Here is a 16,383-nt window from a genome sequence, read left to right as displayed (position 1 = left end):
GTGATTTTGCGGAAACTTTTATATTCAATTAAGACTTAAAAATTGAAATTAAAAATGAATTAAGTATTAATTACAGGAAGGCTAGTGTAGGCTTCGAAAGCGAAGCCAGCAAGAACTACAGCTAGATTGATATCAAAAGGAGGCCGTTCCATCTCGTTCTCTTTCTCTTCTTGAACGGAAACCTCGTCAATCTCCGTATTATTTGTATTGTTCGCTTTAATAATACTCGACGAGAAAACTCCATGTCCGGTGCCTCGGTAGTGCTTCTTCTTCAAAGTTAAAACCCTAGCTTTCCAGGAAAATGAAGACGAAAACCGCCGGTAAAAGTTCAAATTTCTACTCATATGCGAAGTAGGAGTGAAACGGTGATAAAATGCGTGGTTTAGGTGGAGAGAAGTTGCCATGGCCATTGGCCAGTGTCTAATTTTGAGTGACGGTGAAAGAAAGAAAAGGTCCGGCGGTTAATTTGGATTTTGATAGTGGAAGGGGCATCATGATATTTTTCTGTTTTGGTTTGGGTGCATTACCGTGAAGACACGTGTACATAGCTAGACAAGGCAAGAACGAGGAGGATCGAGAAGAGAAAATTGTAGAACCAAGCTGGCAAACGGTCGTTTTTTCGGCGAACTTCAATTCAGACACTAAAATAATTTTTTAATTTATTTATTTTTATATTCAGGTATTTTTTTTAAAAAAATAAAAAAATATTTTAATATATTTTTAAATAAAAAACATCTTAAAATATAAATATTATTATAATTTTAAATATTACTTTAATAATTTCCCTAAACATAATAAATACAAGATAATAGATTGATCAGCATTGCATTAGTACATGTCATCTATGGATTTATTATATGCAGTATTATGCAAGGACAGAGCAAGAAAAAAAATTAAGAGGGATTGAATTAAAAAAATTATTTTAAAAAATTAAAATTTTAGTTATTTTATAAAAAAAATTAGAAAAAATTTTCTTGTAGAGTCGCTGTCAACCTCCCTACATCTGTCACTGGTATCATGGTGTTGTGTGTAGTCTCGCACTATATGATGGTGAAACCAACACATTAATTGTTATGAGCTGCCTCTTTTAATTTAAATATAGTTATATTGTAAATGCAGTAGCAATTGCTAGCAAAGAAAGAAGAGAAAAATAGAAGAAAGAGAGGAAATTAAGACAGTTGAATTGGTTGTCTTCATTCTTCGATTCCTAGCTCGTTCACCATTGGATCGGCCTGAGATTTTGATAGCAGCTTCTAGACACTTTACTCTTTGTTCTGAACCTTTGGATCGAAGATTGATGGTGTGGAAGCTGTCCGTTTTGATAGAAAACAGGGCTGTCAATATTGTGAGTTTTTCTTAAATACTTCTTCTTTAATCTTGTTGTATTCCAAGAATAAGTTGTTCTTGATGTTATTTATGTTGTAGCCCTTAGTTGAATATAAAAAAGAATAGTTGTGAACCTATTATTTGTTGATAATGGAAGGTTTTAAGTGGACTACGGTCCTAAGGTTTTTCCCGCATCGGGTTTTTCATGTAAAAATCTTGGTATTGATTTGTATAATTATTGCTTTATATTTGTTGATTGTTGATCCTAATTTTGATTGCATAAAGAGAAAAAAGAGTTAGAACTTGTAAATTATGAATTGATCCGGGTAGATTGGTATTCGATTATTTGTTTTTAGTTTTCCCAACAAAGTGGTATCAGAGCACTTGTTGTGTAGATTGAATTTCTTGTGCAGTTAAAATGGAAAAGGAAGATTCAAGCATGATAAAGCTCACTTCCTCCAATTATTTTCTATGAAAAACAATGATAGAGGATCACTTATATTGCAATGATTTGGCTTTACCGCTTGAGTGTAAAGGAAAAAAGCTTGATGAGATGGATGAAGCAAAATGAAATGGGATTAATAGAAAGGACACTGCTTATATTAGAAAATGGGTATCTTCTAAGTCCATTAATCATATTTCTCAAAAACATGACTGCTATATAGTTTGGAAGATGTTGGAAGAAACCTTTGCTAAAGAGAGTGCACAAAACAAGATTTTTGTAATTAGAGACCTTTTAAATTTGAAGTATAGAGATGGTGAAAATGCTTCAGAGCATATAAATGAATTCCAAGGATTCTTGAATCAGCTGTCATTGATGAATCTTGAGTTAGCCAATGAGATGTAAGCACATATTGAGTTTATTGTCGGACAGTTGGGAGACTTTGGTGGTGTCATTTAACAATTCTACTCCAAATGGAAAGATCACTTTGAAAATAGTGAAAGATTGTATCCTCAATGAAGAAAAGAGAAGAAAAGGGACAAACACTTCTGAGTCTCATGTACTTGTTATAGAAAGTTGAAGAAGAAGTCCAAACAGGTTCTCTTACGAAAAGCAAGATGGAAAATCCAGCAATAGAAAAGACAAATGGAAACCTAAAGGAAGATCTCAGTCAAGGAAGGGTTTTTAATGTTATTATTGTGACAAGCTTTGGCATATGCGAAAAGATTGTAGAAAGTATAAAAGAGATAAAAAAGATAAAGAAAAGAATGAAAAGAATGGTAGAACTGCAGTTATATTTGATAATGATGTTGTCATTATTTGTGATGATGATTGTGTTAATCTTGTATGTCAAAATACCATCTGGGTTGTAGATTCAATAGCTTCTTACCATGTTACACCCCAACATGATTTTTACTCATCCTATAGTATTGGTGATTTTGGTCAAGGTAGGATGAGAAATCAAGGGATGGCTAGTGTTGTGGGCATTGAAGACATTTGGTTAGAAACCAATATTATGTGCAAATTGCTACTCAAAGATGTTAGGCATGTGCCTGATATGCGCCTACACTTGATCTCTACAGGTACTCTTGATGAAAAAGGCTATCATAATTACTTTGGAGATGGTAAATGAAAGCTCTTTAGAAATTCCTTAATTGTTGCTAAAAGAAAGAAAATGTGTCTCTACATGTCACAAGCCAATGTAATCAAAGGGGAGGTGAATGCAATTGAAGATTGCTATATTGAGATATGGCATAAAAGGCTTGGATATTTGAGTGAAAAAGGCATTGGCATCCTTGCCAAGAAGAATTACCTTCCATTAAAAGGTATGAACTTCAACACATGTACTCATTGTTTAGTTAGTAAACAACACAGAGTTACTTTTCAAATATCACCTTTACATAAAAGATCATATATTCTTGATTTAGTTCATACTAATGTTTGTTCTATGATTGATTAGTCTCTTAGGAGTGCATTGTACTTTGTAAGTTTTATTGATGATCACTCCAGGAAATTTTGGGTCACTTGTTTGAAATCCAAAGATTAGGTACATGATGTCTTTACGGATTTCCATGCTAGGGTTGAAAGAGAAATTGGTAGAAAGCTTAAATGTATTCGAGCTAACAACAGTGGTGAATATAAGGGTCATTTTGAAAAGTATTGCAGGGAACATGATATCAAGTTGTAGAAGACAGCTTTTAAGACTCCACAGCAGAATGGAGTGGCTGAGAGGATGAACAGGACCATTATTGAAAGAAGTAGATGTGTCCTCTCTCATGCAAAGCTGCCTAAGTCATTTTGGGGTGAGGCAATGAAAATTGCAATTGTCTTGATCAATCTTTCTCTATCAGTCCCTCTTGATATTGATGTTCCAGATAAAGTTTGGAAAGGAAAGGATGTATCTTATGCACACTTGAGAGTGTTTGGATGCAGAACATTTGTACATGTTCCTCGAGATGAAAGGTCTAAGCTTGTTAGCAAGACAAAGCAATGCATTTTCTTAGGCTCTGAAAATGATGAGTTTGGCTATAGGTTGTGGGATCCAAAGGAGAAGAAAATTGTGAGAAACAGAGATGTTATCTTCTTTAAAGATCAAATCATTAAAGACTTTGAATAGAAAGAGAAAATAGAGTTTGTTATTTTTATTTCTTCTAATTTAAATCCAAAACCTACTCCATAATTACATTGGATGCCTGCTAATCATGGGGGAGATTTGCAAAATAATGATAATGGTGGTTTTTCTATTGAGCTATTAATTGGTGATCCTGAATTAACTAATGATGATATTGATGTTATTCATAAACAGATTATACAAGAAGCTCTAGATGAGCTACAATTGAGAAAGTCAACTAGATCTCGCCAACTTTCTACTAGATATTCTTCTCATGAGTATGTGTTGGTTACTAATGGGGGAGAGCCAGAATGCTTTGATAAAGCTATGTCATATGAAAAGAAAAGTGAGTTGTTGAAAACAATGCAAGAAGAGATAAAATCCTTGTATGAAAACCATACTTTTGAGTTAGTGAAGCTTTTTAAAGGTAAGAGAGCACTCAAGAACAAATGGGTGTTCAGGTTGAAAATTGATGAACATTGCTCACAGCCAAGGTACAAGGCAAAATTGGTTGTGAAAGGTTTTAGACAGAAGAAGGGTATTGATTTTGAAGAAATTTTTTCATTAGTGGTCAAGATGTCTTCAATCTGAGTTGTGCTTGCTTAGCTGCTAGTTTGAATCTTGAAGTTAAATAACTTGATGTGAAAACTGCTTTTCTCTATGGGTGTTCAGGTGATTTAGATGAGGAGATCTGCATGGAACAGCCTGAAGGGTCTGAATCAAAAAGTAAAGAGCAGTTAGTTTGTAAGTTGAAAAAGAGCCTAGATGGGTTAAAGCAAACTCCAAAACAATGGTACATGAAGTTTGATTCTTTCATGGTGGATCATGGTTATGACAGGACCACTTCTGATCATTGTGTGTTTATAAAAAGGTTTCCAGATAAAAACTTTATTATTCTCTTGTTGTATGTAATATATTAATTGTTAGCTATGATGCTAAGAAGATTCAAATTTTAAAGGAAGAGTTGAGCAAGTCTTTTGTAATGAAAGACTTAGGACCAGCAAAACAGATTCTTGGCATGAAGATCACATGTGACAGGAAAAAAGAGAAACTTTGGCTATCTTAGGAGAGATATGTTCAAAAGGTACTTGAGAGATTTAATATGAACAACTCCAAACCTGTTTATTCTCCACTTGCAGGCCACTTTAAACTAAGTTTTAAGCAGTGTTCTTCAAGTGATGAAGAAAGAGATGAGATGAAAAAGGTTTCTTATGTATTCGCAGTTGATAGCTTGATGTATGTTATAGTTTGCACAAAGTCAGATATAGCTCATGCAATTGGTGTGGTTAGTCGGTTCCTCTCCAATCCTGGTAAAGAACACTGGTCAGCAGTGAAATGGATACTCAGGTATCTCAAAGGTACTTCCAGTTTCAGTTTATGTTTTGGTAATGATAAACCTGTGTTGGATGGATACACAGATGCAGATATGGCTGGTGATGTTGATTCTAGAAAGTCCACATCAGGATGCTTAATGAAGTTTGCAGGGGGAGCAGTCTCATGGTAATGAAGATTGTAAAAATATATTGTATTATCCATTATAAAGACTGAATATATTGCTCTTACTAAAGGAGTGAAAGAGTTGTTATGGATGAAGAAGTTCTTACATGAACTTGGCCTAGTTCAAGAGAACTTTGTGTTGCACTGTGATAGTTAAAGTGCAATCCATCTCAGTAAGTATCCTACTTTTCACTCTCGATCAAAGCACATTGAGGTTAGATATCAATGGATTCGGGATGCTATGGAGATGAAGTCATTTATTGTTAAGAAGATCCATACCGATAACAATGTGTCAGACATAATGACCAAACCTCTACTAAGAGAGAAGTTTGAATTTTATAGAGAAAAAAAAGCAGGCATAATAGAGCCTTCTAAATTGAAGTTTGCATGTTGATCGCTAGTATGGTGAATTCCTCACATGGTGCGTGAAGGGGAGATTTATTGTGTGTGGTCTCGCACCGTGTGATGGTGGGACCACCATATTAATTGTCATGAGCTACCTCTTTTAATTTAAATATAGATGTACTGTAGATGCAGTAGCAATTTTTACCAAAGAGAAAAATAGGAGAAAGAGAGGAAATTAAGACAGCTGAATTGATTTTCTTCATTATTCAATTCCCATCTCGTTCACCATTAGATCGAGTTGAGATTTTGACAGCCGCTTCCAGATACGTTACTCTTCATTCTGAACGTTTAGATCGAAAATTGGTGGTATGGAAGCTGACCGTTTTAACAGAAAACGGGGCTGTCAGTATTGTGAGTTTTTCTCAAATACTTCTTCTTTAATCTTGTTATATTCCAAGAATAAGTTGTTCTTGATGTTATTTATGTTGTAGCCCTTAGTTGAATCTAAGAAAGAACAGTTGTGAATCCATTATTTATTGACAGTGGAAGGTTTTAAGTAGACTACGATCCCGTAGTTTTTCCCGCATTGGGTTTTTCAAGTAAAAATCTTGGTGTTGATTTATATAATTATTGCTTTATATTTGTTGATTATTGATCCTAATTTTGATTGCACAAAAAAAAAAATGAAACTTGTGAATTGTGAATTCATTCAGGTAGATTGGTGTCAGGTTATTTGTTTCTAGTTTTCTCAACACATGGTAACTTGTCATCGAGTACCATATATTTATTTAAATGATAAATTCATCCATAAAATTTTATATTTTCCTTATATATTTTTATTCATTACATCAGTTTGATATAATGTAAAAAAATCTAATTGAGCCCAAATTAACTTTAGTGTGATATACTATTCTTCATTTAAGATATTTTTATTTGACAATAAAAGGTATTTTGTTTTTGAATCAATTTACAGATCTAATAAAAAATTTTCATATTAATTTTTTTGCATTGAGATGAATTTAAAAATTTTTTATAGATACTTTTTCAGATTTTAAACTCACACTATCTAGTTTAGAATCTCTTTAATTTAGATAAAATAAAATAATTTTGTTGTTCTGATTATTTTTTTCCACGTGAATAATTTTGAGATTAGAATCAATTGGATGTATGTTTTAACAAAAAAGATTAGATTAATATTTTTAAAAAATTATTTTTAATATTATTATATCAAAATATCTGAAAATACTAAAAAAATTAATTTTTAAAAATATAAATTTTTAAAAAAATATTATTGAAACAAACAGTAACTTAGAAGAGCTTAAATTAAAAAATAACGATCAACCTGCCTGACAATTCTTGCATTTGCTTTATCGCATCGATGTCTACTTTTAATAAGAAAATATTGAAGGAAAAACAAGAAAGAAGAGATAAATTTTATTACATCTGAGAGGGGTCCCAAGACAAATGGAAAAGGAACATAATATTATACTTGTCCATGCAAAAAGAAGAGCTATTGCATCAGCAGCGTATCAATAAGTCGGAATCCGGTTGATCGGCAGACCATGTATAGCAGAGGTTATTCTTTCATTTCTTATTCTGACCCATGCCAAGCGTGTTCTTCACAGAGTCCATTGCATCCTGGGCCACATGCTTCACTTGCTCTCCAGTCTGCGTACACAAGAAGAAAAATAGATGCGAACAAAATTAATTGATTTCTTTGAAATCACCCTAAAGCCTAAAGGGTACAAGGCACGCTTACGGGTTAAGAGAGGAGATATATAGTTACCTGCTGCAGGAAACCAGCACTTTGATCCTTCTCTAGTTGAGCAGAATCTCCGGTTGACGGAGCCCCAGCTGATCTACTGTCTCTACAGGCTGCATTTGCTGTATCCTGGATGGTTTCAGTCCACTGTTCTACCTTAGCCTGCACCAAATTTAACTAACAAAATTATATTCGTACCTTGATAATATTATTCCCTGTGTGCATGCTTCATGTGTTTTTCGTACCTGGGTGTTGCCCTTGGTTTGGCCTGCATTGAAGCTTTGCTGCGTGTTAGACATACTTCCTTGGGTAATATGTAAACTTGATTTTCTAATCTGGGATTCAAATGTATCAGTACTGCGCTTGTATACTCACTGTTCTTGAAGTGAGTGCATATATAGAGTGACGGAGGAAAGAGGAGGAGGAGGCGATAATTCTCTTAGAGCGGGTTTTCCTGCTTTTGAAGCGGAATTTGAGGGCCTCTGCTGGTTTGCTCGGTCAATTGATCCATATGATCCTCTATGAAGAAAGAAATACGGATCTTCACACTTCGGATGGTTATCTCATATCTGCCTTCCATTTTTCGCACCCTTAATTTGTCCCTGAGGGGATAGTATAATATAGTAAAATGCTAATATGCTTTTTTTGAAACAATGTTTTTTTAAAAATTAAATATTTTTTATTGAAAATTGTTTTTTATATTTTTAAATCGATTTGATATAATAATATAAAAATAAAAAAAATATATTATTTTAATATATTTCAAATTAAAAAATTATTATAATTTTAAATTTATTTTATAAATTTAAGGTGTTCCTGTGACATGTCTCATTGCAGGAGTGAAGTGGGATTCGTGAATAATTCCAATTTGAACTTCAAATTATCTACGAGTAATTCCTTACTTTTTATATTTCTGGTTATATCTCAACTTTTCTTAACAAAATTACGTACAAGCAAACAAAATGTATTAAAATATTGATTAATTTCAATTTACAAGTGCATCTGCTCATATAATAAAAAATAAACAAGAAATTAAGGGAAAATCAAGCATTAAATACGAAGAAATATTAGATAATAAGAGTATGCATATTTAAAATCTTATAATTCTTTTATTTGTAAACATTTAATTTGTTTAGAATATTCCTGCATCTCGTTTTTAGGCCTGCGATGGTTTTATTAAATATATTATTAATTTGTTTATATATCCTCTTAACAATATCAAGAGCTTGAAATTTGTATTATTTTTTTATGATATACGAGGCTGAGTTGGTATTTTTATGGTTCTAAGCTCTGGTGGTGTTTTTTTTTTCATTGTTATTGTCTCTATAGTATATAATTTTTTTGAAAAATAATTCACTTGCATATGTGTAAATATTTTGTTTTGCTTAAATTTCCAGCCTTGCAATCCTGGAGGCTTGCATGCATCATGTGAAGGTAAGTGGCAGGCTAAAAATCTTCCGAGTGGCGATTTAAAAGGAAAGCGGTCGGATAAAAAAAATTATAACATAAAAAAAAAGTTCAGGATATAGAAAAATATTCGCTGTTGTTGTTAAATTTGGATTAATGGATAAATTTTGAAGTTTTTTTATTTAATTATTTGATTAAGATCAGTTTAAAAATAAATTAATATCACTTAGTTAACTTAATCCATCTAAATACAATTAGAATATTATTAAAAAAATTCAAGATAATTTAAAAAGAATATTATTAAAAAAATTCAAGATAATTTTTTTTAAAAAAATTTCTCAATTTACTTATTTGCCTAACCTAAATTTAAAATTTAATTTTTTTGTTATTTGCCTAACCTAAATTTAAAATTTAAGTTTTTTTAAACTTATTTTTAATATCAATATATTATAATAATCTAAAATTATATTAAAAATATTAATTAAAATAAATAAAGAAATTTCAAAACAGAAAAACAAAAACACTCATATAATTTAACCATGTTGAGTGAAAATTACAATCCAGACGTGATACTTCATCAAAATAAAGGAAAGCAAGTGGTACATCCATGATGTTATTATTTTGTTTAGGACAAAGTACAAATTCTTTGCATTGAACATTTAAGTGTTTCCATAGAGTTCCTACATTATGAGAACAATAAGGCACATTTCACAGCCCTTTCTCAACTACTATGGTGCTAAGAGCACTTCTATAGCCATAGCATATGAAAAGCAGCTATGGCTAAAGCAGGGTACTTGGGCTGCTGTTTCTGTGGCTTGTTACAAGAAGTCTGCCAAATCCTAGTGCATGAGAGCCACAGCAGCCTCCTGCACTAAAGGCCGACTTACATGCACAAAATGCTCAGCTTCCCTCTCAACCTCCTCCCAACACCGGTCGGCACCCTTCCCTTCCTTCATCTTCTTCACAAATGCCACAAAGCGTCTCCAGTTATCTGGCTGGAATAAGTGAGGGTTCATTCTCAAGTACGTAAACGCACACATCTCCTTATCATCTGAACTTCCATCAATATTCAATGATGATGCTTGCAAAATTTGCTCGTGCGCGTACTCATCAAATCTTGGCAGTGCATTTTCCCCGGCAAGAGGGACATCTGCTTCCCGAGTTGCTAGAGTCCCTTGGCTCACAAGCCTCTCTGGGGCACAAAGGGCATCCTGTGGCTGTTCATGGTCACGCATTTCTATGCAAGTGAAATTGAATATAGCACCATGCCTGGCTAACATTCGAGCAATAGGAAGGTAACCATCTCTGAATCTTGTGTTATAATATCCTGCCGTGAGTTCTGGGGCATGAGACCGGGTTCCATAGTGCCAATGAATTCCTGCAATCTTCACTGAGATCTTTACACCAATATTCTCAAAGGTTGCCTTTGCTGATGACAATATTCTCTCACCATGGTCCAAGAGCATCTGAGAGTACCAAGTGAGGAAGAATTCACCGTAGGGACTGGTCCAGCCACCACCTTCTTTTCTGAAAAACTGGGTGTCTTCCGGCCAGTTGTTGTACTCACCAGCATCAGTAGGGCCTGTACTCCCCCATTCTGGCTTCCCAGCAGCTTCAGCTGCTGCTTTCAAGCTACTCAACATATACTGCATCATGTAACAGATATCAAGTAAGATTCACAAGATTACAAGTTGGTGGTTTAATCCCTTAAGAAGTTAAAAAGAAAGTAAATACCTTGTCATAACATTGGAAAGCTCCGATTCCTGGAAATCTCCAGGTTCCATTCTGCTCCGGGTATGAAGGATAGCGGAGCTCACCTGCTGGACCCATTCCCACTTGGATTTCCTGAATAGAACATATTCTAAATAATGTAGACAACAAACTTCTTTCAAGACATGCTTATGACATATTTGCTCTAACTTGTTGACAATATCAATTCGTTACCACTGATGACAAATTATTCAAGCAAAGACATCAAACCACTAGAATCAATTATTCGAGTACTAAAGGGGCTCTATCATGCAGGGAAATGACAAAGCAAACCACACGCATAATTAAGCAAAGATGCAACCCAACAGAGACAGATTACCCTCGAAAAATGAAAGCTGTAACGGAGCAGAATCAAAACTAATCATATTCAACCCAAAACAGTTTAACACAATCGTGATTTATAACTATTGAAAAAAAAATAGCCGTGATTAAGCAATTACCACAATGGTGTCACCAAGAAGGTGTTTGAAGTTGTCCCTAAAGGCCCGCATGAAATCAGAGTAACATTGCACAGGTGTCCTCCCCTTGAGAACTGGAAGGGTATCGCATCCAAGTGATATATACTCATAATTCCTCCTTCCCCACTGATCAGTGTATGCAAGGTCTTGATCTTTATCAATCTCCTCCACAGCCCATTTGGGTAATGGAATCCTGCATCCAGTAATTATAAAACCAATTCACACTTCCAATACAAGCACCTTAGGGGACTATCAAAAACAGATTTTACATTCACCTTCCACGGATGGTAATGAAAAAAGAAAAAAGAAAAAGTACTTTTTCAAGTGCCAAGGAATCTAGAAAACTCCACGTTTTCTGACCGATCCCAAGCCAACAGCCCACGCGAGCTTAGACATATGTGGCCAACAGAGGCGCGTGTATTTCACGCTCATAAGTAAAAGGTAAGGTAAAAAAGAAGGAAATAAAACATACGTGCAAGAATCTCCAACGTTGCCACCACACTGATGAAACGACATAACAGCTTGAACCTTGAGACCATGTCGTTTAGCCATTTCTAACAGCTCGGTATACCCTCCCCAATTATACACACCAGGCGCATCTCTCTCCACTAATCCCCACCAAACATCCACCATCAACCCTTCCACACCTGCACTCTTCAACGCCTGCAAACTAGCATTCATTGCTTTCTTTCTATTCAACGTGTTCCCCATCGTCACACTATCCAATGGCATCATCACATAAACTGGCACTCCCTTCTCCTTCTCTGTCTTCCCCTCTTTATACATCTTCTCTTCTTCTGCTGCCTTGCTCTCATCCAATGTCATAAATTCCAATGTTTCTGTCGCGAATGCTCGGCATGCCACTGATAGATCTGGACGGATGCCGTTACATCCGCTTAGTATTGGAGACCTGCAAGGGCTTGTTGGTTGTGATTTTTGCTCTATCGTTTCCTGTTTTCTGATTTGGCATCGGATGTTTGGGATTGGAGTTTTCCACGCAGCCGCTGCGCTGGAGTCACTGCCGGTGCCTGCACTTGTTATTGATTCTGCTTGGATTGGTGTTCCAGCTAGAGCTCCGATCTGAAATGTTATATTCATTGCCATTTCTGTACAAACTATACCCCAAAAAAAAAGCTCCTTTTCTTTTTCTTTTTCCTTTTCAGCTACAACGAGAGTCGTTGAATTTTGAATGTGTAGGAAATGAAGACCACGTAAAGGGATGGCGAATTTATTTATAGATACTGCAAGGATAATATTTAAGTCAATCCTTTTTCGTACCGTAAATGAAACGACACGTGTCCATATGACACGTGGCGGAAATAGAGGCGCGATGAAAGGTGATGGCTAAGATTTCTCTTGTAAGGGTGGTGATGGACGGTGGGATGCGAATGCGCGTGAAAGTTCTGGATGGCAACACGGTTTATAATTTTTTAAGCGGGGAGGAGCGGATAAGGGAAGGGAGAGCCATGAAGGAACGTGATTGGTCACGTGCTCGTGTCCTTCCTTTTAGGCTTAACGCTTAAGACACTTGTGATAGGGTCTTTTGGGTCTTTTTCTTTTTTTATTTTGTTTTCACTTTTCTGTGGCTGTTTTGACGGCCAAGAAAGGATTTTGAATCTTTGATGTCTCTCGAGGAAAGGTTGTGACACGTGGCAAGCGGTGGAAGGAGGAGGTGGGTGAAAGGAGTTAATTGCGACACGTGTTAGGATAAATCCTTGTCAGTGTCTGGCACGTGGCAAACAGCTATGTGGTAATTAAACTTGGCGTTCGTTAGTCGTTACTTTATCTGGCAGCCCTGATTGATGATTGATTGATAACGAGAGGTGCGGAGACAAGCAGAAGGCCTTCATTAGAGAGCAGGGGTCCAGCCCAAGCGTATAAGAATAGGCCTGGAATAAGGCCTTAAGCTCTAACTTTGGGCCTCCGATAGTACAAACAAACCCAATTCAATCAGATACAGAACTAGATTTTGAGCATGGCAATAAAGCTCACCCGATGAAGGTTAAATTACAAGATCAACATAGAAGTAGCTAGATTTGATGCTTTTCGAAGTGGGCTGGAAAAAGAAAAATCAATGTAAAAAAATATGATAGAGTAAAAAAAATTCAAGTTCTAAGTTCAGTAATTCAAATAATATAAGAACAAAAATACAGTACCAGTAAATAAACTAATAAAAAAATAAAACAAATGAAGAAAAAACCAGACCTGGGACAATCTAAATTATTAAACAATCTAATGGTAACTTAATTGATGGTAAACCACAAGAAAAACAAAAACAAAGCAAAATACCAAAAAACCAAAAAGAAACCTTATAAAAAACAAGGATAAAATTTAACAACAAAAGATGCAAGAAAGATGAGATTAAAAAAAAAAAATGATAGATAAAATAGATAGCAATCAACATAATAAGAACAAGATTTGAAAGATTTAAACATAGATAAGATTTAAAAATATTTATAATTTGATAGATTATTTATAAATTAAAAAAATACAAGGAGTTAAATTAAAAAGAATTATATAAGGACAACTCAATAGAAGGCAAACAAAAAAAAAACAAATCAAAACCAGAAATAAAAAGAGGATGAAAATAAAAAAATATTTTAAAAAATACTCAGACAAACCTTCTGAATCTTTTATAATCTCTAAAAATCACATCTCATGAAATCTTAGATCTAAATTAAATAAAAAGACTCAATCATCAACCAATTTAATTTTAAAAGATAAAATTGATGAAAATTATTGCTAAAAAAAGCTTGCAATAGGGGAAAAAAGGAGCAAAGAAAAACATAGAGATAAAATTTAATAGATAAAAAACCAAGAAAGATAAATTTTGAAAAACACATTTGTAATTTCATGAATCATTGAGAGATTAAAAAAGTATCAAGGGGTGAAATTGAAAAACAATGGTAGGCTAACCACAAAAACAAAACAAAACAAAACAAAAAAAATGATAATTTTTTTTTAAAAAATCACCTTAAAAAAAAAGAGAGGGAAACCAAGTAAACCTAGGTGAACATTTTAATTCTGGTATAACTTCTAAAACTCACAATCCGTGAAATCTTGGACCCGGATTCAATTAAAAAAATTAATTCTCAACTAACATAATTGCCAAGGATGAAGTTGGTAAACAAATAACAATAAAAAAACTTGCAAAAACCAAAAATAATAACGAAAATAATGAGGATGAAATTCAATAGAAAAAATCACAATAAAGATGAAATTTGAAAAACAAATTTAAAAATGATGTAAAAAAAATAAGTAGAAATTACAAGAATAAAGAAAAGATTAAAAAAACTACAAGGGATGAAATTAAAAAATATTTGTAATTTGATAAATTATTTATATATTTAAAAATGAAAACATTGTAATTTGAATATTATTGATAAATTGAAAAATAATATGAATTAAATTGAAAAATATTTATAATTTCATAGCTTATTAGAAAAAAATAATGATCAAAAGCATATGAACTAAATGTAAAACAAATAAATTATAAAGGTTGGCTGCTTGTAATTTTTGCACAAGGTGGTATGAAATTCAAGGAAAAGATAAAAAGGACCTTTAGCACCAAATCAATAGCGTGTTAGGTACATACATTACACTATTATATTCCCGTGATTTACAAAATGTTTGTCTAGAACGTGGTATTTGGTGATTGAATAACCTCATACGCGCTATCTAAATAATATCTAAGTTGTCCATATATCAGTGCTTGTTTAGGTTTTTTAATAGTATTTAATATATAATTATTTTAATAATACCTCCAAATAACCTTCAAATATATAACAAAACTAATGTAAAATGATCAAAAACCCTCATACAAGATGCATTGTTTCTATCTCCAACATTGTTATAGTAATTCTACTATTCAAAAAAAAATAAATAACAAAAACACCTCTAAGTCAAAGAATTTAGAATTATTTATTCCAATACTAAATTTGTAACTGTATTGCGCATTAAAAAAAACAAACATAATCCTATGTAATATGATAAAGATTTCTGTGTTAGGGTGAAAACACAATATGACCTTCGAAGCTTAGTTCTATATATATATATATATATATATATATATATATATATTGCAATGGAAAATTAATAATATAAAAATATATCTTGGATTATAGTAATATTTTATAATTTTCAACTGTAATCTTGAAATATTTCCTTGTTATTATATATACAAGGGGAATGTTTAAAAAAGTGATTGTATGAATACTTTGTAATTGACCCACCCATTTGTGAAATGATATAGGGCAAATCTTAAAACTGGCCCCCATCTATAAAGATAGTTTCAATTTTACCCCAAACAAGTTTTTGTATCAATTTTATCCTTTAAATTTAAGAAATTACAGGTTAAATCTTTTCATGCGTATATGGTCTTGGATTCCTTCCAAACTGTATCTTCGGGTGATATAAATATCATTTAAAAAGAATTTAATGATTTCTGTTAAGTAATTTTAATAGAAAGTCTCAATTGAGAAATGAAAATTATTTGAGAACCAGATCTATTTATTAAAAAAAAAAACTTGCTTATTTCTTATAATGAAATAGAATCCCCTTTTCTTTTATCATACGAACGAGGCTATAATTGCTACTAGGCATAATACTGGGAATGAGCCTCCAAGGACTCGTTTACAAGACATTTGAATCCACAAGCAAAAGAAAAATCTATCAAAGTAACAGCCTGGTGATGGCAGAAGCAACCACTGAGGTGTCATGCACTACTCTGTTCAGATTGGTCAGGGGAGATTTGCCGTGGAAACCGTCTTCGCAAGAAGTGGCTTCAATGGCGGCATCATTTGTACCATTTTCAGCAAATTTAGGGTCGCCCTTTTGCAGGGCTTCAATAGCTTCCGGGATGTCGGCTGTTAAAATTGCATCGTAGCAGCTAGCACAAAACCTCAAAGGTCGCCTTAATCCTGGGCTCCTTTTAAGCTCCTGGTTGATGAATCTCAGTGCTGTGCTTGCTTTAGCCCTCACTATATCGACCATGATGAGTGCTAGCCCCTGGACATCTGCTCCGGAGCTTTTAGGGACAGACTTAAGAGAAGTGACACAGAGGCTGTAGTATGGTGTGTGCTTGCATGTTTGTGCTATCAGATCATTGGCAGCAGACTGGACAATAGTGCACTGGCTTGTTAGCAAAAGGGTGGCGGTGAAGAGTAAAGGAGAAAGAAAGAAGAAACCCAGGGACACAGAATTCTTCATCTCCGCAGGATGTCGTGCTAATGATTGCTAGTGACTGCTATTCTGCCGAGAAGACGCA

The 16,383-nt window shown here is 33.9% G+C and overlaps 4 protein-coding genes across 5 annotated transcripts in view; all 4 read right to left on the bottom strand.

Annotated features, from left to right (window-relative positions):
* The window catches only part of LOC105137440 (uncharacterized), a 14,773-nt gene extending 14,287 nt beyond the window's left edge, over window positions 1–486 (bottom strand). Inside the window, exon 1 of the mRNA XM_011043176.1 lies at window positions 75–486. Coding sequence (XP_011041478.1) covers window positions 75–410 — 336 coding nt within the window. The 5' untranslated portion in view covers window positions 411–486. The remainder of the gene's footprint in view (window positions 1–74) is intronic.
* The window catches only part of LOC105137443 (cell wall / vacuolar inhibitor of fructosidase 1-like), an 18,106-nt gene extending 1,723 nt beyond the window's left edge, over window positions 1–16,383 (bottom strand). The window contains exon 1 of one of the 2 annotated variants that reach the window (XM_011043180.1): window positions 15,792–16,383. In XM_011043180.1, the coding sequence (XP_011041482.1) occupies window positions 15,792–16,325 (534 nt within the window). In that variant the 5' untranslated portion in view covers window positions 16,326–16,383. Of the gene's footprint in view, window positions 1–15,788 lie in introns of both variants that reach the window. The other variant, XM_011043179.1, reaches the window with a different exon arrangement.
* UNE15 (Late embryogenesis abundant protein (LEA) family protein) lies at window positions 7,176–8,030 on the bottom strand. Its single transcript, XM_011043177.1, has 3 exons — window positions 7,728–8,030; window positions 7,507–7,644; window positions 7,176–7,388 (listed from the first exon to the last, which is right to left on the bottom strand). Exons 1-3 carry the CDS (start codon window positions 7,779–7,781, stop codon window positions 7,305–7,307), a joined length of 276 nt encoding a protein of 91 aa, XP_011041479.1. The 5' UTR covers window positions 7,782–8,030; the 3' UTR covers window positions 7,176–7,304.
* Window positions 9,399–12,350, bottom strand: LOC105137442 (beta-amylase 1, chloroplastic-like). The gene is made up of 4 exons (XM_011043178.1): window positions 11,590–12,350; window positions 11,100–11,310; window positions 10,624–10,734; window positions 9,399–10,535 (listed from the first exon to the last, which is right to left on the bottom strand). The coding sequence occupies exons 1-4, from the start codon at window positions 12,219–12,221 to the stop codon at window positions 9,729–9,731; spliced, it is 1,761 nt and encodes a 586-aa protein (XP_011041480.1). The 5' UTR covers window positions 12,222–12,350; the 3' UTR covers window positions 9,399–9,728.

The sequence above is a fragment of the Populus euphratica genome, unplaced genomic scaffold (genome assembly GCF_000495115.2).
Source record: "Populus euphratica unplaced genomic scaffold, PopEup_1.0 scaffold81.1, whole genome shotgun sequence".
Taxonomy (NCBI): Eukaryota; Viridiplantae; Streptophyta; class Magnoliopsida; order Malpighiales; family Salicaceae; genus Populus; species Populus euphratica.
The sequence above is the reverse complement of the archived record's forward strand: the minus strand, read 5'-3'. Positions and strand labels throughout refer to the sequence as shown.

Excerpts from the sequence above, each read along its gene's own strand:
- LOC105137442 (XM_011043178.1), bottom strand. The coding sequence starts at position 12,221 with ATGGCAATGAATATAACATTTCAGATCGGAGCTCTAGCTGGAACACCA. Across the intron at positions 11,311-11,589 it reads AACGTTGGAGATTCTTGCAC|GATTCCATTACCCAAATGGG; the intron begins GTATGTTTTATT and ends TACTGGATGCAG. Across the intron at positions 10,735-11,099 it reads TTCTTGGTGACACCATTGTG|GAAATCCAAGTGGGAATGGG; the intron begins GTAATTGCTTAA and ends TGTTCTATTCAG.
- UNE15 (XM_011043177.1), bottom strand. The coding sequence starts at position 7,781 with ATGTCTAACACGCAGCAAAGCTTCAATGCAGGCCAAACCAAGGGCAAC. Across the intron at positions 7,645-7,727 it reads AAACCAAGGGCAACACCCAG|GCTAAGGTAGAACAGTGGAC; the intron begins GTACGAAAAACA and ends AATTTGGTGCAG. Across the intron at positions 7,389-7,506 it reads GTGCTGGTTTCCTGCAGCAG|ACTGGAGAGCAAGTGAAGCA; the intron begins GTAACTATATAT and ends TTGTGTACGCAG.